This window comes from Pongo abelii, chromosome 19 (assembly GCF_028885655.2).
Source record: "Pongo abelii isolate AG06213 chromosome 19, NHGRI_mPonAbe1-v2.0_pri, whole genome shotgun sequence".
In the NCBI taxonomy this organism is placed as follows: Eukaryota; Metazoa; Chordata; class Mammalia; order Primates; family Hominidae; genus Pongo; species Pongo abelii.
The window spans coordinates 11,736,678-11,763,371 of NC_072004.2; the positions used below are offsets into that span (position 1 = coordinate 11,736,678).

Here is a 26,694-nt window from a genome sequence, read left to right on the forward strand (position 1 = left end):
CAGTCTGGCATCCTACAAAGGGCACAACTCCCCTATTTGGTGTTGCCCCAGCAGTGATGGGGAAGCTGCATGCTACAGAACCTTGTGCCGATGCCAGGCCCCTGATGATTATCCATTCAATCTCAAGAGGGCCCCTAGAGCCATATTCCTTTCTACAGTGATTCAGAGGCCCCCAACCCTGTGTTTTCTGGGTGCTGATCTCAGCCTTACCTTCAAAGAACTAAACTTCACCAATAGACATTGTAAAGGGTCGTTTGGCACTGGAAGACAGCAGAAAAGAAAGTTGAGGGGGAAAAAAAGAGGTCCCTGAGCTGATAAGGAGGACCTCTTTCTAAAACCTATGTAGCTTCTGGAATGAGGAAATCTCAGCTCCTTCCTGATGTTTCAATGTCTGACCACATCCGGGTCAAACTCTCTGGATTTCTCGAATTTAGGAGCTTTCATCTGAGGTCTAGAACACAAGGATTTAACAACCAGAGTCCAATTTTTATTTTGCTGTTAATGAGACTTAGCATCTTTCCTTCTTATTGATCTTAGTAATTTGCTCTTTTGTGATTTTATTCCCTGTTTTTCTTATCAATTTTTAAGAGTTTTTGTTTTTTTTGAGACAGAGTCTCACTGTCGCCCAGGCTGGAGTGCAGTGGCGTGATCTCAGCTGACTGCAAGCTCTGCCTCCCAGGTTCACGCCATTCTCCTGCCTCAGCCTCCGGAGTAGCTGGGACTACAGGCACCCACCACCACGCCCAGCTAATTTTTTGTATTTTTAGTAGAGATGGGGTTTCACCGTGTCAGCCAGGAAGGTCTCAATCTCCTGACCTCGTGATCCTCCCACCTCGGCCTCCCAAAGTGCTGGGATTACAGGTGTGAGCCACCACGCTGGGCCAAAAGTTTTTTAATATATCAAAGATACTAACCCTTTATCTGTCACATGCATTGCTAATGTTTCCCCAACCTATTCTTTGTCTATAGACACTTTATTTTCCCATGCTCTTTTTAACAAAGGAAATTATGCCTGTCTAGTCTTTTTAGCATCTGGGATTTCTATTAGTTTATAATTCTTCAGCTGCTGATCTAGTATCATAAATTTGGTCAAAAAAGATTCTTTTTACATTAACATTTTTTATCCATCTGGAATTTATGTTGGGGCTTAGTATGAGGTAGGGTACAGAATCAGCTTTATTTCCTTCCAGATGGATAATTGATTGTAACCGCACCATTTATTAAGTAAACTGTCTTTTTCCTCTGAATTTAAACACCAGCTTGTCATTTATTAAATTGCATATGTATATGGAGATCTTATTCTGGGCTTTCTATTCTGTTTGACTCACCTCTTTATCTAATCCTATACCAATGTCATTTTATTTCGGTTACAATCATTTTGTAACATTTTAATATCCAGTGAGGTAAGTCCCTCCTCAGTAATCTTTTGTAATTTTATTGTCTTGTCTCAAGCACTTCTTTTTTCATATTAAATACAAGCTCAATAATATAATTCAAACATTTTAAGTCTGAATTCTAGTTAAAATTTTATTAGATTTATACATTAAATTTGGGAAAATTGACAAGGAAGATATAATAATCACAAGTCTGTGTTCACTGAACAAGGTAACTTCGAAGTAAATGGAATATAGCCTTTAAAATACGTTTAGGGGCCAGGCACAGTGGCTCATTCCTATAATCCCAGTGTTTTGGGAGGCCAAGATGGGAAGATCACTTGAGGCCAGGAATTTGAGACCAGCCTAGGCAACACAGTGAGATCCCATGTCTACCAAAAAAAAAAAAAAAAAAAAATTAGGATAACTTTAAAAGAATACAAATTAACAGGTTATTTCAGTTTTATTTGTTTATTTGTTATCTGTTTTTTCAAAATTAATTCCAGTAAACAGAAAAATAAGTACATAAAGGAATTGGCAATTATATCACTAAACTCAATATAATACAAAGTTATAGAACTTTTTATCCCATAAATAGAAAGTATTCCTTTCCTGGTTGGTTCATGTAACATTTCCAAAAATTAAAAATGTAATTGGCTACAGAGAAAGCTATAATGAATTCAACATTATCAATTTACAGGTCACATTCTCTGATAATAATGGAATAGAATTAGAAACAAATAGCAAGAAAGTCACCAAAAATGATTTTACTACTTGCAAATCAAGAAATGCTCTCTTAATTCCTGTATCAAAAAGAAAATTTAATTGCAAACCTCTCTAGGATGCAATAAAAAAATACTTCATACAAGAAAACCTATGGGATCCATCTAAAACGTCTAAGGGAAAACTTTTTAAACTCACTTTATTATACAAGGTAGGCTGGAAGTAAAGGAAGTTAATATTCATAAGAAATTATTCAAACTAAACACAAAGAAAATGACGGAAAAGGAACTGATAAAGATAAAAGCTGAAATTAGTCACTAGGAGGAACACAAACAGATTATATAAAAGATAAATAAATGTAAATATTGGTTCGCTGTAAAGACCAATAAGTCTATTGTGAGAGTGATTAATGGGAAAAAAGAGTAAATATACATATAATTTGGAATTAACAGACAAGACTAAAGTAGAAGAAAATATTTAATTGATGACACATACTTGAAAAACTAAAAGAAATAAATGAACCCCTAGCAAAATATAAATTAATAAAATTTCTTCATTAAGAAGTAGAAAATTTGAGTAAACTAGTGAAAAGGAAAAGTTAAAAAAAGAGTAGAGCAAAAAACAGATAATTTCAAAATTATGAAAAAATAACTCTCAAATTATCTTTCAGAGCAAGAATAATATTGATATCAACTTTTCTGTGGAGCCAAAAAAACCCAAAGTTACTCATTAATATAGACACAAAAATTCTAAATAAAATATCAGTAAGGAGAATCAAACAGTATCTCAAAAATAATACCCTTTGACCAAGTAAAATCTATTCCAGGAATGTAGGGATAGAGCAATTGTTTTTAACAGTATTAACATAAAACATTGACAAACTAAAGGGGAAAATCATTTGATCACTAAATAGATACTTAAAATGCAATTCATTCCTAATAGAAAATTCTAAGTAAAGTAGGAATAGAAAGAAACCCCTAAAATATAATAAATGCTCTGTACCTAAAGCTGAAATGAAAACAAAGTCATTCTGAATAATGATACAGTAAATTTCCATGAAAAATAAGGAACAAGTCAGGGATGCCTGTTGTCAACATTATTGCTTATTAGGGTTCTAGAAAATGTAATAGGACAAGAAAATGAAATAGATGGTATAAATTGGAGGAAAGAAAAACTAAATTAGAGGAAAGGAGAGAAATTATTGTTTTGTTTATCATGCAACTTTATACCTAGAAAATGTATTAGACATTACTGAAAAATTACTAGAATTAATAAGAAAGTTCATTAAAGGCAACTGAACATAAAATAAATACACAAAACTTGATAACTTTTCTCAATACTGGCAAGAGTCAACTAAATATAGAAGTGCAGGAGGAGAAAATTCTTTCCACAGTAGCAATAAAAATCATGAGATATTTAGGAACACATTTAACCAAACACATACATTTTAAAATCTGTAAAAATGTATTAGGGACATAAAGCCATATGTGAATAAATGAACAGATGTACCATACTATTAACTAGGGAAGTTTAATATCATAAAAATCAATTCTGCCCAAATTAACATATAAATTTCAGGTAATGACAATTAGAATCAGATGAGCCCCTTTCCAAAGCTTGTGTTTGGCAAGATTTGCCAAGACTGCAATTACAAAGCATGAAAACTCTACCTTAAAAAGTTTAATGTAGCTTCATCATGTCATAGTTACTTGCTGAAATGATCCACTTTGTCACTTAAAAAGCTTGTACTATCAGGAGTTGTTCTTGTTAATGTTATGAAAAGTTAGACTAAAGCACAGGGAGAATGCACCTTGGGCACTGCCAGGTTTTTGCAAAGCAAGATATAAAACCAGGTCTGCATCCTGGCCACCATGGTGAAACCATGTCTCTACTAAAAATACAAAAAAATTAGCTGGGCATGGTGGCACGCACCTCTAGTCCCAGCTACTCAGGAGGCTGAGGCAGGAGAATCGCTTGAACCCGGGAGGCAGAGGTTGCAGTGAGCTGATATTGCACCACTGCACTCCAGCCTGGCAACAGAGCAAGACTCCGTCTAAAAAATAAAATAAAATAAAAATCAAACTAGGTCTGATCTGCCTTTGCATGTTCCATGTACGCCCCCTCTGTGTGTCATAGCTAAAGAGGGAAAGCTATGTTTAAGTGAAAGGATTAATGAAGAAATGGAAAATAAGGTATCAGTGGTTCCTTTCAGGATTGTTCTCTTCCATCATGCGGGAGCTTGCCAACATCACCCATGATGGGCCCAAGTGGATTTTACTGGACGGCGACATAGATCCAATGTGGATTGAATCCCTGAATACTGTCATGGATGATAACAAGGTATGAAATTGGAGGATATCCCTAGATCATTTCTAATCACCTGTGAAACCAGTCACCCAGTGTGGCAGGCATACTTGCAAATCTAGATTCCACATGATGGCTGGCTCAGAGTAAGGAACTGTCATCAGCATCTTTACTACACATCTCTACACTGATACATTCCCAGCAGCAACTTTTGCTTACATCGATGGTACTGCCATGGCTCACACCAGTTTTAGCATTATTATAATTTCCATCAGAATGTTCTGCACATAGACTTTTTAGTATTTAGAGTTCAAAGCAGTCTTAAGTCATTTATTCACATCTTTTTTCTTTTTCTTTTTATGCTTTTCTAGAATAAGGATATTGAAGATCAGAAACATTCCAAGCCTGTCAAACATCTTTCATGGTGGCAAATATTGTTCCATTGAGAGGATATTTTATTTTTTATAAACAATGAAAACTCCGTAGTCCCAGCACCCTGGGAGGCCAAGGCGGGCAGATCACCTGAGGTCGGGAGTTCAAGACCAGCCTGGCCAACATAGTGAAACCCCATCTCTATGAAAAATACAAAAAATTAGCTGGGCGTTATGGCAGGTGCCTGTAATCCCAGCTACTCAGGAGGCTGAGGCAGGAGAATTGCTTGAACCTGGGAGGCAGAGGTTGTAGTGAGCCAAAATTGTGCCATTGCACTCCAGCCTGGGCAACAAGAGCAAAACTCCATCTCCAAAAACTAGCTGGTGGCTGTTAAGCTGGTAGCTGTTTGTAAGCTTGTTCAGAGAGCGTGTCCAGATTACAAGTTTTAAAATGCCTTTAACGTTTACAGGATTGTTAGAATGAAAGTATGCTCTCCTGGAGAGACTACTTGATTCTTTTTTCCACTTTTATTTTAGATTTGAGGGTACATGTGCAGGTTTGTTACTTAGGCAAACTCGTGTCACAGGGGTTTGTTGTACACATTATTTCATCACCCAGGTACTAAGTTCAGTACCAATAGTTACATTTTCTGCACCTCTCCCTCCTCCTACCTTGTACCCTCAAGGGGGCTCCAGTGTCCTGTCTGATGTTCCCTTCTTTGTGTTCATGAGTTCTCATCACTTAGCTCCCACTTATAAATGAGAACATGTAGCATTTGGTCTTCTGTTCCTGCGTTAGTTTGCTAAGGTAATGGCCTCCAGCTCCATTCATGTTCCCAAAAAAAAAAAAAATCTCATTCTTTTTATGGCTGCATAGTATTCCATGGTGTGTGTACCACATTTTCTTTATCCCATCTGTCATTGATGGGCATTTAGGTTGGTTCCATGTCTTTGCCATTGTGAAGAGTGTGGCAATAAACATTTGCATGCATGTGTCTTTATAGTAGAATGATTTATATTCCTCTGGATATATGTCCAGTAATGAAATAGCTGGGTCAAACAGTATTTCTGTTTTTAGCTTTTGTGGAGGCACCATATCGCTTTCCACAATGGATAAACTAATTTACACTCCACCAACAGTGTATAAATGTGTTCCCTTTTCTCCACAACCTTACCAGCATCTGTTCTTTTTTTGACATTTTAATAATAGCAATTCTGAGTGGTGTGAGATGGAATCTCATTGTGGTTTTGATTTGCATTTCTCTAATAATCAGTGATGTTGAGATTTTTTTTCATATGCTTTTTGGCCACAAAAAGTGTCATCTTTAGAAAAGTGTCTGTTCATGTTCTTTGCCCACTTTTTAATGGTGTTGTTTGTTTTTTTCTCATAAATTTGCTTAAGTTCCTTATAGATGCTGGATATTAGACCTTTGTCAGATGCATAGTTTGCAAATATTTTTCCCATTCTTTAGGTTGTCTGTTCACTCTATTGATCATTTCTTTTGCTGTCAGAAGCTCTTTAGTTTAATTAGATCCCATTTGTCAATTTTGTATTTGTTGCAATGGCTTTTGGCATCTTTGTCATTAAATCTTTGCTCATTCTTATGGCCAAGGTGGTATTGCCTAGGTTGTCTTCCAGGGCTTTTATAGTTTTGGATTTTACATTTAAGTTTTTAATCCTCTTGAGTTAATCTTTGTATATCATGTAAAGAAGGGTGCCAGTTTCAGTCTTCCACATATGGCTACCCAGTTATCCCAGCACCATGTATTAAATAGGCTTCCCCAATTGCTTGTTTTTGTCAGCTTTGTTGAAGATCAGATGGTCATAGGTGTGCGGCCTTATTTCTGGGCTCTCTATTCTATTCCATTGATCTATGTGTCTGTTCTTGTACCAGTACCATGCTGTTTTGGTTACTGTAGCCCTGCAGTATAGTTTGAAGTCAGGTAACATGATGCCTCCAGCTTTGTTTTTTTTTGCTTATGATTGCCTTAGCTATTCTGGCTCTTTTTTGGTTCCATATGAATTTTAAAATAGTTTTTTCTAGTTCTGTGAAGAATGTTATTGGTAATTTAGTAGGAATGGCATTGAATCCATACATTGTTTTGGGCAGTATGGTCATTTTAATGAGTTTGATTCTTTCTATCCATGAACATGGGATATTGTTCCATTTGTTTGTGTAATCTCTGATTTATTTAAGCAGGGTTTTGTAATTCTTTTTGTAGGGATTTTTCATGAGGTACTACTATAAAAGGAACAGTATTAATATGAAATGTAAGTTCTTTTCTTTTAAGAGTTCCATTGTTCCAATATAGTCTAGTTCATTCAAATCATCAACATCAACATAAACTGTTTAAATAACTTTTTTTTCTGATTCAACACACATACACACACACACACACACACACACACACACAGGGGTGGTGGTGGAGAGTGCATAGGAAGAAAGAGAGAGGATTATTGTAGAAAATTTAGAAAATACTAATCATCACAAAGAAGGAATGTATTAGTTTGTTTTCATGCTGCTGATAAAGACATACCGGAGACTGGGTAATTTATAAAGAAAAGGAGGTTTAATGAACTCACAGTTCCATGTAAATGAGGAGGCCTCACAATCATGGCAGAAGGTGAAAGGCGTGTCTTACATGGCAGCAGACAAGATAGAACGAGAGCCAAGTGAAAGGGATTTCCCTTTATAAAACCATGAGATCGACAGGGCACGGTGGCTCACGCCTGTGAGCCCTTTGGGAGGCCGAGGCAGGCAGATCATGAGGTCAGAAGATTGAGACCATCCTGGCTAACACAGTGAAACCCCGTCTCTACTAAAAATACAAAAAATTAGCCAGGCATGGTGGTGGGCGCCTGTAGTTTCAGTTACTCGGGAGGCTGAGGCAGGAGAATGGCATGAACCCAGGAGGCAGATCTTCCAGTGAGCCGAGATCGTGCCACTACACTCCAGCCTGGGTGACGGAGCGAGACTCTGTCAAAAAAAAAAAAAAAAAAAAAAAAACCATCAGATCTTGTGAGACTCACTCACAACCATGAGAACTGTATGGGGGAAACCACTCCAATGATTCAGTTATCTCCCACCGGCTCCCTCCCACGACACGTGGGAATTATAGGAGCTACAATTCAAGAGGAGATTTGGGTGGGGACACAGCCAAACCATATGAAGGAAACAATTATCCATAATCCCAACCAAACCAATAATAATCAGCCAAATCCCCACAGGCTGGCAAGGCACCTCCCTCCTTCCTCACTGGCATACCCTTCCCTGTTGTCTCCAGGTGCTGACATTGGCCAGCAATGAGAGGATTCCTCTGAACCCCACCATGAAGCTCCTCTTTGAGATCAGCCACCTGCGCACAGCCACTCCAGCAACTGTCTCTAGAGCAGGTACGGCCCAAGAAGGGAAGAACCACAAAGCAACTCCACTTAGGGAGGTGCCTCTCGCTTCACATGTAGTTTTGCTGGCTCAGAAGGAATCTCCACATGGGAGCCAGAAGCCTCACGTGCAGTTTTGTGAATTTGGAAATGTTGTAATAAGAAGGGAAATAACTTTTGAGCTGCACAACTATCCTCTGCACAGAAGTGTCCAACTTAGGCTACTTTTAGGCCAGTTCCAGCCTCCATGTCAATGGAGATGACCAAATATCACTGTTTCTCACCAACTCCTGGTGCACAATTGCAACTCTATCCCTTAAGTTTCCTCTGTCTCCACTGAACAAATTTATTAACAGAGACTGGAAGATTTTTTTAAAAATTGTGTGGAGGGGCAAAATCAAACTTAAAGAAGCAGGGAGTAAAATGTCAGTTGCCAAAGGTGAAGGTTGGGGGAAGGGGCAGATGTTGGTCAATGGGTACAAAATTTCACTTCTGCAGGATGAGTAAGTTCTAGAGACCTGCTGTATGATACAGTGCCTATAGTTAGCAATACTGTAGTGTGCACTTAAAAAAATTGTTGGGCCGGGCTTGGTGGCTCACACCTGTCATCCCAGCAATTTAGGAGGCTGGATTGGGCAGACAGCTTGAGCCCAGGAGATTGAGACCAGCCTAGGCAACATACCAAAACTCCATTACTACAAAAAAAAATACAAAAAATTGTTAAGAGGATAGATCTCATGTTAAGTGTTCTTAACACACACAAACACACACTTTTGGAGGTGATGGATGTTTATTACCTTCATTGCAATAATGCTTTCACTGGTGTATGCATATGTCCAAATTCACCAAATAGTATAAATTAAATATGTACAGCTTTTTATATATCAATTATACTCCAATAAAGCTGTTAAAAAAAAATAATAAAATAAAAGGAAATAAATAGTAAAAATAAAATAAATAATTTAAAAAGAGATCTTGTTTGGCCTCTACCATAATATTATGTTCCCTTTCAAGAACCTCTGCTAAAATTGGTGCACACAGGCCAGGAGAGTTGTCTCTCCCGTCCTAGGGATGCTCTAACAAAAGTAACGAATTTCCACAGACTTGGGGCATTTAAAACAACAGAAATGTATTTTCTCACATTTCTGGAAGTCGGACATCCGAAATCAAGGTCAGCAGGGCTGTGCTTCCTCTAAAGGCTTTAGGGGAGAATATTTTCTTGCGTCTCCCAGCTTGGGTGTTCCTTGGCTTGTGGGTCCATAATGCCAGTCTCTGTCTTCTTCCCGTGGCCTTCTCTTCTGTGTGTGTCTCTCTCCTCTGTCTCTTATCAGGACACCTATAAATGTTCCACCCAGATAACCCAGGATAGTCTCATCTCAACATCTTTAACTTAATTGCATCTGCAAAGACCCTTTTTCTTTTTTCTTTTCTTTTCTTTTTTTTTTCTTTTTTTTTTTTTTTTGAGACAGAGTCTCGCTCTGTTTCCCAGGCTGGAGTACAGTGGCACGATCTTGGCTCACTGCAACCTCTGCCTCCTGGGTTCAAGCCATTCTTCTGCCTCAGCCTCCCGAGTAGCTGGGATTACAGGCGTGTGCCACCATGCCCGGTTAATTTTTGTACTTTTAGTAGAGATGGGGTTTCACCATATTGGCCAGATTGATCTTGAACTCCTGACCTCAGGTGATCTGCCCACCTCAGCCTCCCAAAGTGCTGGGATTACAGGCGTGAGCCACCGTGCCCAGCCTGCAAAGACCCTTTTTCTAAATAAGATCACATTGGCAGGTTCCAGGGGTCAGGACATGGCCTTGACTTTTGGGGGACCACCAGTCAACCCACTACATATTCCCACATTCCCATGACAAGTATTGCTAATCTGTCACAGCCTTCTTTCCTCCTGAGCCTGGACTTGGCCTTGGGATTCTCAAAGCTGCTCGCCATCCATCTATCACCAGTCCATTGGAGTTGGTCCTCAATAGCAAACCCATTTACCCTCTCACATCTCGGCCAAATCTCCTTTTCTTTTCAGTCCAGTCTTCTGTATATTTCCCAAACAGAGAAAATAACTTCCTGGGGTGAAAAATATACTGATGTATATGGAATATTCACTAAACTCTATTCTGTCTGCTCACAGGGATCTTGTACATCAACCCGGCAGACTTGGGATGGAACCCTCCGGTGAACAGCTGGATTGACAAGAGGGAAATGCAGACAGAGAGAGCCAACCTAACCATTTTGTTTGACAAGTATCTTCCAACCTGCCTAGACACAGTCAGAACCAGGTAGGCCAAGAAATAAGGAAGATAGAGAGTTAAAGCAGCAATAAAAAGCCCATGGGTTCACACGTGGTGTCCTGCTGATGTTCTGTCCTGCCCCAAAGTCAGATGTTCCCAGAGCAATCTCCTCCAAGCATGGCAGATGGCAGAGGGGACACACATTGGGATGGCCATGGGATGCCTGTTGTCAGCTCAGGCATGAAGTGAGGTGAGTGAAGAGGAGGAAGATTGAAAGTCCCTTTCGTGAGTGCCACGCGATTATATCTGAAGGAGGCTGTGGGTTGTAGTATCAGTTTATAATCCAGAGACTCAGATCCTTCTGTGTACAGGGGAAGCAGCTCTGCATTTGTAATAAATAATCCACAGGCCAGATCAACAGACCTAGGGGTGAAAATGGCACTTATTGGCGACCTATGGGACCCACTCCCTGTCCCTGGCTGTGTGTGTTCACGGCCCAGATAATGTGGGTATAATGTACCATCTGACAGTCCTGCCCTGCTGGATATAGTGAGTTTACTTTTCCTCTTATAGTTTTGTAAAAGTAAGAGCAACAAGCACTGACCACTTAACACTAAGCAAGAGATTAATCACGCTTGACCAAGAGGATACTTATTACAGCAAGAATACCATCTGTGTCAGCACAGGGAGCTGCCCACGTTTGGGAACCTGCTTTTGTTTTACACTCTTTTTATGGTTGTTGTTGCCATTTGATGCATCATTCTGTGAATCTGACACCCATCCCCGTAGTGGAGGCAAGAAGGGGCCCCTGAGGCTGGTGCTGTGAAGGCGATGTGACTCAGAGCCTCATGAAGATGCCACAATTTAGGGTCAGGATTATGTTTCCTGGAAACTAAAGTCCATCATTGAAGTTGATCCCTGCCTCTTTCTTCCTTGGCTTGTCAAGCATGGGATATGATTGTGCCTCCAATGGTTTGCAAGCATGGAGGCCAAAGGGAAGGGAGCACTTCAGACTGCAGGAAACAATACTGCAAGAGGGCGCCAGGCGCTCTCATTCCACATGCCCTGCCCACACCCTGAAAAATCCAGTCACATTCAAAGTGAATTTTGTATACCTAAAAATTGAGTTGCAGTCAAGTAGGTGACATTGTGGTCTATTTTCGTTGTTTAATGCAACATTACTTTTGATTTCTTAGTTTTTCTATTTCAGGGTGAATAATTATTATTCCAACTCAACATTTGTATAAGCCTTTGAAAGGCTTTCAGTCCGTGGGTGGCCTATGGGCTCTGCGGCCTTGGGATGTAATGGGCTAAAGCAGCTCGTGTAGCTAACAAAGTCTGGAAGTGGAAAACAGTAGTTAATATCACAGATGGACTAGGGCAGCCAAGAGTTAGAAAACCAGAGAAGGGTAAGGTTTTAGGAATAGGAAAATAGTCTATCCCTGTTCTTTTTTTTTTTTTTTTTTTTTGAGTTTTAAAATGTTTTTTAAAGTTTTATTTGTATAGATTTAGGGATAGAAGTGCAGTTGTGTTACAGGGACATATGGCGTAGTGGTGAAGTCTGGCCCTTTAGTGTACCCGAGACCTGAATAGCATACATTGTATCCAATGGGGGTATTTCAACCCTCACCCCCCTACCACTCTCCCACCTTTTGGAGTCTCTAGTGTTTATTAGTTCATTCTATATTTCCATATATACCTACTGTTTAGCTTCCACTTATAAGTGAGAACATGCAGTTTTTGACTATCTGTTTTGCAGTCATTTCGCTAAGGATAATGGACTCCAGTTCCATGCATGTTGCTGCAAAAGACATGATTTCATTCTTTTTTTATGACTTTAGCATTCCATGTGATATACACAGATATATATACACACCACTTTTTTTTTTTTGAGTCATTTTCTTGCTCTGTCACCCAGGCTGGAGTGCAGTGGTGCGATCTTGGCTCACTGCAACCTCCACCTCCTGGGTTCAACTGATTCTTCTGCCTCAGCCTTCTGAGTAGCTGGGATTACAAGTGTGCATTACCATGCCCAGCTAATTTTTTTTTTTTTTTGTCAGAGTCTTGCTCTGTAGCCCAGGCTGGAGTGCAGTGGCATGATCTCAGCTCACTGCAACCTCTGCCTCCTTCAAGCAATTCTCCTGCCTCAGCCTGCCAAGTAGCTGGGACTACAGGCACGTGCCACCACGCCCTGCTAATTTTTTGTATTTTTAGTAGAGATGGGGTTTCACCATGTTGGCCAGGATGGTCTTGATCTCTTGACCTCGTGATCTGGCCACCTCAGCCTCCCAAAGTGCTGGGATTACAGGCGTGAGCCACCGCACCCAGCCTAATTTTTGTATTTTTAGTAGAGACGGGGTTTCGCCATGTTGGTCGTCTGGTCTCAAACTCCTGAACTCAGGTGATCCACCTGCCTCAGTGTCCCAAAGTGCTGAAATTATAGGTATAACCCACTGCGCCTGGCCTACACCACCTTTTAAATTCAATCATCCATTGATAGAAACTCAGGTTGATTCCATGACTTCGCTATTGTGAATAGTGCTGCAATAAACATAAGAGTGCAGGTATCTTTTTGATAAAATAATTTCTTTTCCTTTGCATCCCCGTTCTTTAGGATTTTCCTGAGACACTTGTCCCATATATCCTTTAACTAAAAGTCTGCTATTTCTCACTCTGGGCATTTAGAACAAGAGACGGCAAACTCGTGTGTCTTTGTGTGTGCATGTGTGCCGGTGCGTGCACAAGCCTTTGAAACAGCTTTGAATATTCTGACTGTTTAAGTCTATCCAGAGGCAACTCTCCCCCGAACTCTCAATTATGGGTGCTCACTCTGGGTGTAATGTCGTTTTTTTTTTTTTTTTTTTTTTTTTTTTTTTTTTTGAGACAGAGTCTCGCTCTGTCTCCCAGGCTGGAGTGCAGTGGCGTGATCTTGGCTCACTGCAACCTCTGCCTCCCGGGTTCAAGAGATTCTGCTGCCTCAGCCTCCCAAGTATCTGGGACTACAGGTGCGTGCCACCACCCCCAGCTAATTTTTATATTTTTAGTAGAAACGGAGTTTCACCATGTTTGCCAGGATGGTCTAAATCTCTTGACCTCATGATCTGCCCGCCTCGGCCTCCCAAAGTGCTGGGATTACAGGCATAAGCCACCACGCCCAGCGGATGTCTTTTCATTCTCACAGCCACCCTGCCAATGAGGGAGCTGCAGCTCCGCGATGCTCCCCTGGCATCATAGCCAGTTAGTAACAGGCACTTGCTTTAAAGCCTTCCTTCCTTTTTATAGTCACAGTGTTGTAATGCCAGCTTCATGTGGCCCTGTCACTACAAAGCCGTGTCATGTCAACAGATAATAATTTTTTATTAAATAAGCAGGCCCATAAAGGGCAATTATAAAGCAGCTTTATTTTGTTTCTTACTGTTCCCTTAAAACCATTATATGTGACTAGTTCTTCTCCTGCCCCTGCATGAGATCTAGGTCAAGGTCTATGACTTTTCTATAATAAAAAGGCATCTGATCGCTTCTGTTCACACAATCATACATACACGTGTGTGTTAGTCCAGTGAAAATATAAAGAAACAAACTCCATTCATAATGGAGGCTTCTGCCCCACCCGCCTCAGCTCAGGACCACAATGGGAAAGGGGTGTGTTTTTGACTTCTCTCCTTTCTCTGCCAGTGCCCTACTCCTGGCTATGACTTCTGACCCATTGATGTAAAAGGGGGGTGGAGAGAAGAGGGGAAATCCGACTTCTCTTTGATAGTTTTTGGGAGCTCCTTGGCTCCTCCCCGTCACTGGAAATCTTTCATCTGTTATTCTGGAAGAAAGTAACTGCTTCTCTAGCCAGTCAGGTCCCGATCCTACACAAACCCCATCTGCCTCACCTTATCCCTTAGCCAAGCACTCAGACAACCCCTGCTGCACACAGCCCACACCTGGATTCCAGGAGATGCTTGCCCCTTCTCTGCTTTGACAAACTGGAGCACAGGCTGTCCCCGCAAGGTACCTCCCCACTCTCCACTGGGAGATCAGCAAGTCTCGGGGGTTTTCCAGGCAAGAGTCCTTCACCAACTCAGAGTAACCCTACTGAAGCCCCTTTCCCTGGCTATTAGGGGAAAGCAGCTACCTTCCCTGTGCAGGAGGGGACACTCATTGCCTACCCAGAGCTCTCTCTAGTACTCTGATTGCTAATTTCCAGGCCTTCCAGCATCTCCACTTTGTCCTCTGTACTCTTGAGAGGGTGAGAAGCCAGGGTTGCAAAACCCTCTGCGAGTCCCACCTAAGTTGTCTGGAATCTCTATTTGGAATGGAAGAGCAGTTTGCACCTATCCTCTTGGTCGCATATCCAGCACTGGGCCCAAGAGAGTTGTGTTTTATCCGTCTGTTACAAATACATATCAAACAAATGAGGGAACACCCATCGAGGATCAGTCTTCTCGTCACTCACGGAAGTCATACCTAGATTACTAGATTCTAAAACCATCATAGCATTTGTTGTAAGAATTGCAACTAGATTCAAAACCAGCACAAACGCTAAAAAGTGAATGGCATGCCGTGCAACTCTGAGGTTCAGTGCTGGGAAATGACTGTTAAAGTATCCATTGACAGTGCTGTATATGTTATGAAAACGGACTCTGCCTCCATGCTGCCTGTGAACACTTCATCCTGTGGGAGGTGGCGATGTGGGCTGAGTGTGTGGGTACGTGGTGTACTCTGCATATACATGTGGTGTGATGAGGGTACCCATGGGAAGAAAAGTATGTGTGTGTGAGCTTGTGCATGCTTGTGCTGCACAGGGCATAGGATGTCTTTTGCACATCTCTTGATATCTGCCTTTCAATTAAAGCCTCTAAAGCCAAGATTTAAAAGTGCAAACACCAGGCCAGGGCAGAGTTACAGAGGTGTATTTTCAGTTGAAGAACTCCATTCAGTTCATCATGATTGTGTAAAATAACCATCTGTCCTGGTTCACTCTACTTCCCAAATAAGATCCTGGCCCCAGAAAAAGTGTTTTTAGTGTTTTCAATTGAAGGAAACCTCTGAGGTGAAGAGGTAAAAGGGCAAGCCTCAGAATTGCACCCAAATTGCCTCTTTAGGTGCTTTTTTACAATTGCAGAAATTGTGAAATGAGTGAAAAAGTGGTTTTTACTTGTTGTAGTCACCTGTGTTTCCCAGGGACTGAAAGGGGATCATCAACAGAAAGAGAAGCATGGAGCGGGAGGGTGTCAGAGGAAAGGAGATGAGAAAGTCCTCAGGAGAGCTCTGCGCCCTTACTTCCTTACAAAGGAAGCTGGTGCGAGAACAGCTGATGGGAATAAAGGCTTAAGTGGCGCTCTGGTCATCTGTAATCCCAAAGAACTTGATAGACCATGAGTCCGCTGAAACCTAGTGATTCCATAGCTGTCCAACGGCACCACCAGAATGGAATATCCACTGTGTTTCAGATCCCCTCGGGCCTCTCTTTGCAGGTTTAAGAAGATCATTCCCATCCCAGAGCAGAGCATGGTTCAGATGGTGTGTCACCTTCTGGAATGTCTCCTGACCACAGAGGACATCCCTGCAGACTGCCCTAAGGAAATTTATGAGCATTATTTTGTGTTTGCTGCCATCTGGGCTTTTGGCGGAGCAATGGTCCAAGATCAGGTAAGGAGATATGTTGAGTTCAGCACCCACATTGAAGTCTGTAGCAGCAAAAACTGATCCTTTAGCAAAGATTTGGAAGACAGGACAGCTAAATGTCCGAATGGACTTGAAAGCAGCAAACTATTTAGTCATCTACCTATTACTTTGCTAAAGACATCGGTCCTCCTAGCAAGACCTCATAGGGTGAGATACATGAGGTCGTGGTGTGTCCAGAGCTTTTCCTTTTTGAGCTACTGAACATATCTTTGATTTCTTGGGAACTTATACAGTGTTTGAGTTTGAACAACTGCTAGTATATATGCACTACTTTGCCAGGTGGTGTGTTTGTGGAGAGAGGGGTGGAAGGAGGCTGTGCTCTGGAAGCTTGAGTGGAAAGAAACCCTTCAGTTTTCTTAAAAACCTCTAGAATGAGGATGCACCACTCCCTACCAGGCCAGAGTTAACCATCATATCTCCATACCCGTGAAACTCAAAGCTGTCCAGAGAAGGTTGGACCAAAGTCTAATTAGCATCTAGGATTGGAAAACCAAAGTGGAATTTATCTCATAGTGTTGACTGCTATAGGCTCATGTTGATTGGAAGAAGGGATATGTGGCTTGGAATATCCTTGCATCCTATCCCCCAACCCTTCTTGTATTCCCAGCCTTTTTCTTTACTTATTTTTCTCCAAATAAAATATATTTTATCTAGAAAGAAAAATATTCAATATTATGCAAACCAGTCTCTTATAACTGACTCTAGCTATTAGGCATTATTGTATGACAGTTAAGAACATGGACTCTGTTAGCAAATTTTAAGTATATAATACAGTATTGTTACTATAGGAACTTTCCTGTACAGAAGATTTATTCATCTTGGACTTAATCATTTTTATAACCAAAACTTTGTACCCTTTGACCTATACCTTCCATTGCTCCCTCCCCCAGCCACTGGCAACCTCAATTCCTCTCTCTGCTTCTGTGAATTGACTATTGTAGCTGCGTCATGCAAGTGGTATCATGTCAGATTTGTTCTTCTGCGCCTGACTTCTTTCACCTAGCATAACAATCTCCAGGTTCATCACACTGTTGCAAATGGAAAGATTTCCTTTTTCTTAAAAAAAAAATTGCTAAGAGGGAAGATGAATCTTACATCAAATGTTCTTAGCACAAAACAACAATAACAATAATAATAACAATGATAAATAAGAGCATGGAAGGGAACTTTGAAGGTGATATGTAGGTTTATGCATAGATCGTGGTGATGGTTTCACAAGTGTATACTTTTTTCTAAACTCATCACATTGTATGCGTTAAATATGTGCAGCTTTTTGTATATCAGTCATACCACAATAAAGTGATTTTTAAAAATAGCTGAGAAAAGCAAAAAATAAAAATAAAAAAGAACATGAACTCTGGATTTGAATTGTAGCTCTGCCACTATTATCTGGGGAACTTTAGGAAAGTAACTTAACCTCTCTCTACCTTACTCTCCCCATGTGCACAAAGAATGATGATAGGGGTACCCAGCTCCTAGGAGGGTGGCGAGGACTAAGTGAATGCATACTGTTCTAATCACTCAGCATGAATACATGCAAGGCACTTAGCACAACCCATGGGTGCTTATTATTAATATTCTTCTAGTAAAAATATTCAGTTCTATAGCAAATATCTGGTGCCTGTCTTGCAACAGGGGATCAGACCAAGCTGTAATTGTTGGAAAGTTATCATTTACTCTTTTCAGTCGGGATTGATTGTGAGCCTCTTTCAAAGGAAGGTAGAAAGCTTCAGCCTCCCAAGGCAAAACCATGTTCTAGAAATCCAAAATGAAAGTGAACTTGGACAAAAAAGAATTTGCAATTAACTTCTTTTTCATTTTCAAGTGCCCTGGCTGTTAACATCGTCCTACCAACCATCACTCCCTGATGTGTTCTTTGGTGCTCAAAATTCAGAAAGCAGCTCTCGCAGGCTCTCAGGAAGTGCACCTTTCTCTGCTGCCCTCTCCAGAGCCGGATGCCCTGGAGGCAGAAAGGGAACTCTCCAAGGACAGGAGGATACATGAACCAGGAGTTTGACATCTGAGAATTTTCTGCTGTCTGTTCTGTAGTCTTTGGAGCTTCTCTGTGGACTACTCCTTTGACAGCTTTACATTTCCCCTTTGAGGCAAGGAGGCAAAGATTTCAGCAGGATGGATGAGACCTGGCTGAACTGCACAGAGATCCCGAATGCATAGGTTTAATTGCTCCCCGTCAAATGCAGTTTCTGACCTGTGGGCTGGGAAAATGTCAGACAGCGACTGCTGGGCTACTCTCTCATATTGGTGCTGCGCAGGCAGTGGGGTATCAGGATGAAAATATGTGATCAATTTTTCTAACTCTGGGTATAAAAATTTAAATCCCCTCAAGCCTTTTAAAAGCCCCGGAGAAAGCATCCCTCCAGGCATCCTGGGCACTGGAGCACTTGAAGCAATTGACAGCCCTGCCAGCAACCTGGGAAGAGGACAAGGGAGAAAGCTTTTAGCAGCAGGGCACATCCCAGACCCCTACACAGCCTGCATTAAAAGCTAAACACCAAAAATAGTGCTGTAAATAGGAAGGTAGGAGTTTGGCCAAAATATTCACAACAGGAACAGCAATGGTGCTTACACTGAAAAAAACTGTCATAAAAGCAAAGCAGAAATACAAAATGGAGGCTATACCTGAGTAGAAGTTCCCATTAAAAAAAAAAAAAAAAAAAAAAAGTCCTGGCTGAATACTTTGCAGCCCTTAGAGAGAACAATCTCTCAGAAACGTAAGGTAGAGAAAACACCAGATTGTGAGAATGACAACCTGGGTTCAACTCCCAATTCTGTCTTTTCATAAAACCCCCACTTTATAAAATGGGAATAATTTTAAGTAACCAGGATAACCTATAGCATTGTGAAAATGAAGCGAAGTAACACTGGGTTCCCAGCTCTACCACAGTATGCCAATAAAGTCCTAATGTCCTCCAGCTTAAAGGGCAGAGAGAAAACAGTGAACTATCAGAGCCCAAGGGAGATGGGGACTTCAGAAGGGACCATGCTGAAGAGATACCATGGAGTGGAATTAAGAAAGGATCACTGGGCTGGGTGCGGTGGCTCACGCCTATAATCCCAGCACTTTGGGAGGCCAAGGCGGGTGGATCACGAGGTCCGTAGTTCAAGACCAGCCTGGACAATATGGTGAAACCCCATCTCTACTAAAAATACAAAAAATTAGCCGGGCTTGGGCATGGTGGCGGGTGCCTGTAATCCCAGCTACTCGGGAAGCTGAGGCAGAGAACTGCTTGAACCCGGGAGGTGGAGGTTGCAGTGAGCCAAGATCGCGCCACTGCTCTCCAGCCTGGGCGACAGAGCGAGACTCTGTCTCAAAAAAAAAAGAAAGAAAAAGAAAAAGAAAGGACCACTGGACTGGCCCAGCAGAGGTCACCTTGACTTTACAGTGTCCAATTATAGTACAAGGTGCAGTCAAGCACCAGCTTACAGGAAGGTGAGACAATGTCGGTGTGGCCCAGCCAAGGGCTTAGCTGAGAAATTGCCAGGCATCTTAAGGCAGCATCAGGGTTGAGGAAAGGAGAAGACCCACACTTCCTTCCTTCTAGAGGTGGCCTTCATCTCAGAGTTTCCATAGAAACCTAAAATCTGTTTTTTGTAGAAAGTTGAAGGTCTTGAAGTGTATTATCTAGGAGTTAAGAATGGGGGTTTCCTCTAGGCTTCTGGTTCCAGAGAACAATACTGGGAAGTTATAACGTCCCCTTGATCTAAATTCAAATCAGAATGAGAACATCAAACAAATCTTTTCTTATCTTACCACCCATTTCCACTCTCATTTTAAAGCAAAAGAATTCAATCCTATTTACTTAACAGCAAAATTAGGAGTGCCCTTTTTTCAGGGTTCATAGTTGTTACCATGTGCCCAGCTCCCTGGTCTGTTCAGCCTTTAAACTGTCATTGTCCTGCCCTCCATGAATATTTCCTAAAATGTCCAATATGGGACTTTTTTTTCTTTTAGGATTTTTCTTAGTTCAGTGTGTCTAAAGAGTAGGTTTGCCCTCCCAAAGAGTTGCCAGTAGTAACGGGTATGTTTTGGGTCTGAGCGTGTGTGTGTGTGTGTGTGTGTGTGTGTGGACACAATAAGATGGTTTGAGTACACTGGGTGTACAGCCCCATGCGTAAGGGGCCCATTATCTAATAGGTATGCATGCAAATTATATGCTTCTACCTATTCCTTCTGTCAGAAAGACCAGTACAGCTCTGTCTCCCCCACTGCTCCTAGATTCTAGGATTTTAGCTCTTGCAAGAACCTTGGAAATCTTTCCAGAAACCTCATTTTGCAGATGAGGAGATTGAGGCATAGAAAGAAGGATTTGCCTGTTGTTACCTAGCTGACTCCCATACCCGTTCTGAGGCTCTTCTCACTGCAGCGCTCTGTGCCCCAGGTGTCAAGAGTCACCATTCCATTCCAACCTTAGGCTGCCATCCTGGGAACTGCAGAGAATCTCAGGCACTGAAGAATGGGGCCAATCTATCTCTTCAGGAGTTCTTGATTCTCCCCCGTGTTCTTCCACCTCCCTCCCTCAACCCTCTCCACCCTTCAATGGCTGTAAGACATGACAGGACCAGGCTGGCTCAGCCGCATGGTCAAGCTAGGATGCCTGTGTGTGCCCCCTGCATAGTTGGGTTTGGTCAGGGTTGACCCTCGGGGCAGCGCTGTCTTCCTGGAGGAGCTGGTCCATCCAGCAGGCCCACACAGGGAGGAGCACATTGTCCTGCCCTGACCTTCTATCTGACACCGTGGCCTCCTGTGTGGGCTTCTTGAGTTCTGGAGGATCTTGTCCCCTGACTGTCTTTGTTTTTGCAGCTTGTGGACTACCGGGCAGAGTTCAGCAAATGGTGGCTGACTGAGTTCAAAACAGTCAAGTTTCCTTCCCAAGGAACCATCTTTGACTATTACATTGACCCAGAGACCAAGAAATTCGAGCCTTGGTCCAAGCTCATCCCCCAGTTCGAATTTGACCCCGAGATGCCGTTGCAGGTGAGTGCAGCTGAGCAGCCCAGGACGTGCATACAGTTGCCCTCAAGGATCTGCAGTGGCTCCAGTAGCAGCCCCGCATGGGTATCTGAGCATTTGTCCTTGCTAGGAACTAGTCATCCCCAGCTCCATGACTTTACAGAGGAGATGATAGGTGTAATGAAGTCACAGATTCTACTAAAGGCCGGGACATTTCTTCGAGAGAGAAGGAAATGGCAGGGGCAGAAGATTTTAAAATGCATTAGAGAGGCCACAGAGAAAGAGGCCCGGGTGGTAGAGAAGAGCGAGAAAGCTCTCTGCCTAACTGCAGGGAGCCCAGAGAGTGAGTCTGTAGAATGGTCCCACTGTGAACATCAGGGAAGATACTCCTGACCTGTGCTTATTTGGGGAGCTCCACCGTGACGGAATCCCCTGTTCTGAAATGCTTCGGAACATTGGTGGTGCATCTGTTTCTCCCTGGAGCCCACCCTTGGCAGGCTTATTGTGCTCCCATTCCAGGCATGTTTGGTGCACACGAGTGAGACCATCCGTGTGTGCTACTTCATGGAGCGGCTGATGGCGCGGCGGCGGCCTGTCATGCTGGTGGGCACGGCTGGCACTGGCAAGTCGGTGCTGGTGGGAGCTAAGCTGGCCAGCCTTGACCCCGAGGCATACCTGGTGAAGAACGTGCCATTCAACTACTACACCACGTCGGCAATGCTGCAGGGTAAGCGGCCCAGGGCACCTGGGGTGGGGGGCATCTGGGTGGCCGTGTCACCTGACACAGAGCTGAAGCCGAGCGTCAGGTGCCTGCCTGGCTTGAGTTCTGCATACCCCAGCACTGTGCACTTCCTCCCACACGCCCCTTCTCACCTCTCCCTACATACCTCTTTCTGGCTCCTCCAGCACCCCTTAGCACTGCTTCTGGTCTTTCTTTCTACGTTCCTCCCTGGCCTGTTAAATTCCTCAAGAGCAAGGTGTTCAACACAGAGCAGTTCAGCACCTTAATGACAAAGAGAGCAACAAGCCATGGAGAGATTCGCAAGAACTTGCAGACTTCCGGCACTGAAAGTATCTCTAGAGATCATTTAATTCATCTCTCATATGTTATGGATTCAGAAACTGAGGCTCAGGTAAAAGGATGTGATTGCCCAAAGTCACCACCAAGTGGCGAGGCAGGCATGACACATCAGGTCTTCTGACTCCACCTGGGGCTTGCTTTTCCCCGGTGTTTACACACAGAGCTCCCAAATAGACATGGGCCCCTGGTGATATTTTCCCCTTGCCAGAGTCTCTCTCCCCTTAACTCATTTACGACACAGTCTCCTTTTTTATGGAAACAACACGTTAACTAAAAACAGCTTTGTTTTGAAGAAGCTTCCAAGCCATTCTTCCAACAAAATGAGGGGAGAGGCAGGGCTGGGGAGAAACCCTTTTCTTACTTCCCAAACACCGACAGCCTTGTCCCACTCTGTTACTTGGTCTGAGCTTTCTCAGGTGACGCTGCAGTGCCTCCCTACACCTAGATATGAGCTGTTTGCAGATGGATAAGTTAGGAGCCATAGCTTATAATGTGAAAAGTGAACCTGGCACTCTCGTTATCCGCTACATCACCCAGGCCTTAGGCCAGCAGACTTGCAAAGCAGGCTTCGTGTGCACCACCACTTGCTCCACCGTTCACCATTTTACCCAGTCTTTCTGCCATCCCTGCCAGGTGTAAACCATAGAGTCAGCCCGCGATGTTGCCCCTGCTAACACTCTACTTTCCCCAGTGCCTCTGGGGGAATTGTTTCTGCACAGTTTTGCCAGCTTTTTTAGGATTAAGCTCCAGCCAACTCAAAATGCTGATGGGGGGAGCGCCGCCTCTGCTCTCTGCCCCTCAGAGCAGCTAGGTGCCTGGAGCATGTGGACAGAGGTTCTGGCTTCCCCCCACCCACCCTTCAATGGCGGAGACTTCTTCACCTATTTCAAACTCACCTCTGGACTTCATCCGCTGCTGAGCCAATCCCAATCCAGCAACTGACTGTAGTTCAGACATGAATATTAACAAGTAAGACAAATGAAGCAACAAAGATTTACATCAGAACTTTACTAGTTTGTCAAAGATGTAAACATCTTCTATTCAAACACTGAAGGAATCGTTCTTCCATTTTTTGTGCTCTTCACAATGTCACAGCAACAAGCATGACATACTTTTAAGTATAATCTGTATTATTAACATTTTCCTTATATTTTCACAAGTCTACAAAACAAATCAAGCCCTGGTTTGTAGTGTTTGCCAATTTCCATGGTGTAAATACTCCCACAGTGGCCAATTGTAAGCTACCAATGCAATGTCAGAGAACAAGGAATCAGGAAGAGATACAGTAGCACACCATTATAAGCATTTCCACTTTACAGATCCAATGGATGAAAACAACCTCCAGTGTACACGTGACAGTAAATGTCATAAAATAAGATGTGATGAGTTTTGAATATTTATTACCATGATTTTCAATATAATTTACTTAATTATAAGTTTATCTATACCTATTTATTTATTTATTTGTTTATTTTTGAGATGGAGTTTCACTCTTTGTCACCCAGGCTGGAGTGCAGTGGCATGATCTTGGCTCACTGCAACCTCTGCCTCCCGGGTTCAAGCGATTCTCTTGTCTCAGCCTCCCAAGTAGCTGGGATTACAGGCAGCTGCCAAGACACCCAGCTAATTTTTGGATTTTTAGTAGAGACAGGGTTTCACCATGTTGGCCAGGCTGGTCTCGAACTCCTGACCTCAGGTGATCCACCTGCCTCGGCCTCCCAAAGTGCTGAGATTACAGGTGTGAGCCACTGTGGCCGGCCTAATTTATTTTTTAATAATGGTCGTGGTTAACAACCAGCTTGCACAATTCCCTTGGTTTCAATAATCAGCTCCAATAAACCACTGGCTTAGTCTTTACTCCATGAGGCCTCAACACCATCACATTTTAACCTTCCATCAAGGCCGAAGCCATCACATCAGCAGCTGGCAGTGGCCTGAAGCCGACTTCACCTGTCTGGCTAATTTAAATCTTAGCACTTCGCTGTGTGCCTCATAGAATTCCTCTTTCTTGTTCAAATATGTACCCTTATTTTCAAGCCTTGAGTCCAACAGCTGATCAGATTACCAGCTCTGCCCATTTGCCTCAATTCTTACTACTGTTAAAACTACACTACTACTAATAATAATAATAATAGCAACAACAACAACTGACATTTATCAAAGACTTATCAGGAGTGTGAATCTGACTTAGACTTTTACACTTTTCTCTTTTTTTACTTCTTTAATCTTGTACAGCCCTGTGAATAAGAATTTGTATTACCTTCATTTTATACATGAGAAAACTAAGGCACAGAGAAGTTAAACAAGCTACCCTATGACACACAGTAAGTTGGGGAGCCAAGGTTTGACCCCAGAGAGTCTGACTTCAGAGCCTGTGCTCTTAACCACTAGGCTATACTGCTTCCCTGCTAAGAAAATACTTTGAAAGCTGCGATAAATATTCAACATTATTACTATTATCATTAGTAGTACTATTCAAGTATTCCAGAGGAATGATTTTCTATTTAATTGATTTTCTATTTAAATGATTTTCTATTTAATTTTATTAAATAGAATAAATTTAATAATTTATTCTAAAATTATTGAAATTAATGATCTAATAAACAGAAAAAGTGATTTAATTCTATTAAAGTGGTTTTATAATATTTTAAAAATATCCTTTAAATAGAGGGTAAACATTTGGAACCAAGGAAGAGAAGATGAGTTTCTCACACTGCCCTGACCTGTCATTCTCACTCTGGATCTCTCACCTAGAGGGCTTTCTCCTTCCCTCCTGTTAGAACACAGAGAATTCTTTTTTTTCTTTCTTGAGACAGAGTCTCTCTCCGTCACCCAGGCTGGAGTGCAGTGGTGTAATCTTGGTTCATTGTATCCTCTGCCTCCTAGGTTCAAGCGATTCTCCTGCCTCAGCCTCCCCAGTAGCTGTGACTACAAATAAATCTCAAAATGCTGTCAAATAGGGCCAAGATGAAAACTGGCTCTCACTGTAGCTGAGCATTCACCAAAACCCAACACTTTCTGTTTCTTGTTAATTCCCTAATGGCCTCTCGGTAACGTTAGATCTTGAAGCCAACACTCCTTGCACACTAAGGGATGGAGAAAGCTACTGTTCCATAACCTCTCTTGTCCAGAGGCAAGCAGGAACTGGGGAGTCAGCCGAAGCCCAGAGTAGCAGCATATATGTTACAACATTCATGCAATAAAGCTCAGACCCTTAACTCTGAAAAATGCTGTATTCCCTTTTATTCCCTTATGGGAACTTCCTTCTTCTTGCCTTATTCACAGTGCAAAAAATCTTGATTATTTGGGCTTCTTAGCCCAAGACATTTTAAGAGCAACAAAATGGCAGAAGAAAGCGTGTTACCAACGATTTAAAAAGTGACAGCTAGAAACCAGGTATCAAACAGGGATTTGGAGAATCAGCTGAATGTAAGAGAGATGTGTAAACTCAAAAGACAGCTGCTCTAGTATTATTCAATGAAGAGGCAAACTGTTGCACCTCCTTCGTGAACCCGTTAACTCATTTTGCAGCCCAGTGTCTTAATCGTTATTTGCACTTAAGACCCTGTGTATTTAAGAAAAAGTTGGATGTGAGGTGGCACAGTCTGCTTGAAAGGACAGTTAGAACACCCAGACAGATGTGCAAATTTATGTTTATAATGTGTCTGCAATGGTAAAAGGGGAGAAACAGCCTAATTGTCTGTATGATAGAATACTAAGCAATGTTGGAAAGAATGAGAAAATTCTGTAGGCACTGAGTTGGAACTATTTCCAAAATTTTGTTGAGTGAGAAAAGGAAGATATAGAACAGTATATATAGCATGCTCCAAACTGTATCTTGTTTAAAAAGAAATATATAAAAATTTACTTATATGATTTTTTAAAATATATATAACATATACACACACACATAATTTATGCTTATATAAAAACTTAGACAATCTCCAGAAGGACACAAAAGAAACACAGACAGCAGTTGTCCCTGGCAAGGGAAACTGACTGGGTGCTGAGGGTGGAATAGAGAATTATTTAAACCTTTTATGTTTAATTATAAAATATTTCAAACATGTACAAAAGTACAGAAAACAATATAACAGATGCCAGTGTAGCACTATCCAGATTTAACAGATGCTAAAGTGTTAGCATTATGCTAAATGGAACTTAGCGTTATGAGTGCAGCTAATAGGCGGGGCGTGGAGGCTCACGCCTGTAATCCCAGCACTTTGGGAGGCTGAGGCGGGCAGATCACCTGAGGTCAGGAGTTCAAGACCAGCCTGGCCAACATGGTGAAACCCTGTCTCTGTCAAAAATACAAAAAAAAAAAAAAATTAGCCAGGCATGGTGGTGCGTGCCTGTAGTCCCAGCTACTCAGGAGGCTGAGGCAGAAGAATCGCTTAAACCTGGGAGGTTGAGGTTGCAGTGAGCCAAGATCACACCACTGCTCTCCAGCCTGGGTAACAGAGTGAGATCCCTGCCACAAAATAAAATAAAATAGAATAAAAACAAGTACAGCTAATACACCACCCCTGTCGCTCCTTTCTCCTCCCTGCCCCTTATTAACTAGAGTCCTAAACTCAATGT

The 26,694-nt window shown here is 42.1% G+C and overlaps 1 protein-coding gene across 2 annotated transcripts in view; it reads left to right on the forward strand.

Annotated features, from left to right (window-relative positions):
- Window positions 1-26,694, forward strand: part of DNAH9 (dynein axonemal heavy chain 9) — a 382,482-nt gene that overhangs the window by 160,010 nt on the left and 195,778 nt on the right. For both annotated transcript variants that reach the window (XM_024235511.3, XM_054535462.2), the window contains 6 exons: window positions 4,309-4,436; window positions 8,057-8,165; window positions 10,285-10,432; window positions 15,850-16,024; window positions 20,883-21,056; window positions 21,552-21,759. In XM_024235511.3, coding sequence (XP_024091279.3) covers window positions 4,309-4,436; window positions 8,057-8,165; window positions 10,285-10,432; window positions 15,850-16,024; window positions 20,883-21,056; window positions 21,552-21,759 — 942 coding nt within the window. The remainder of the gene's footprint in view (window positions 1-4,308; window positions 4,437-8,056; window positions 8,166-10,284; window positions 10,433-15,849; window positions 16,025-20,882; window positions 21,057-21,551; window positions 21,760-26,694) is intronic.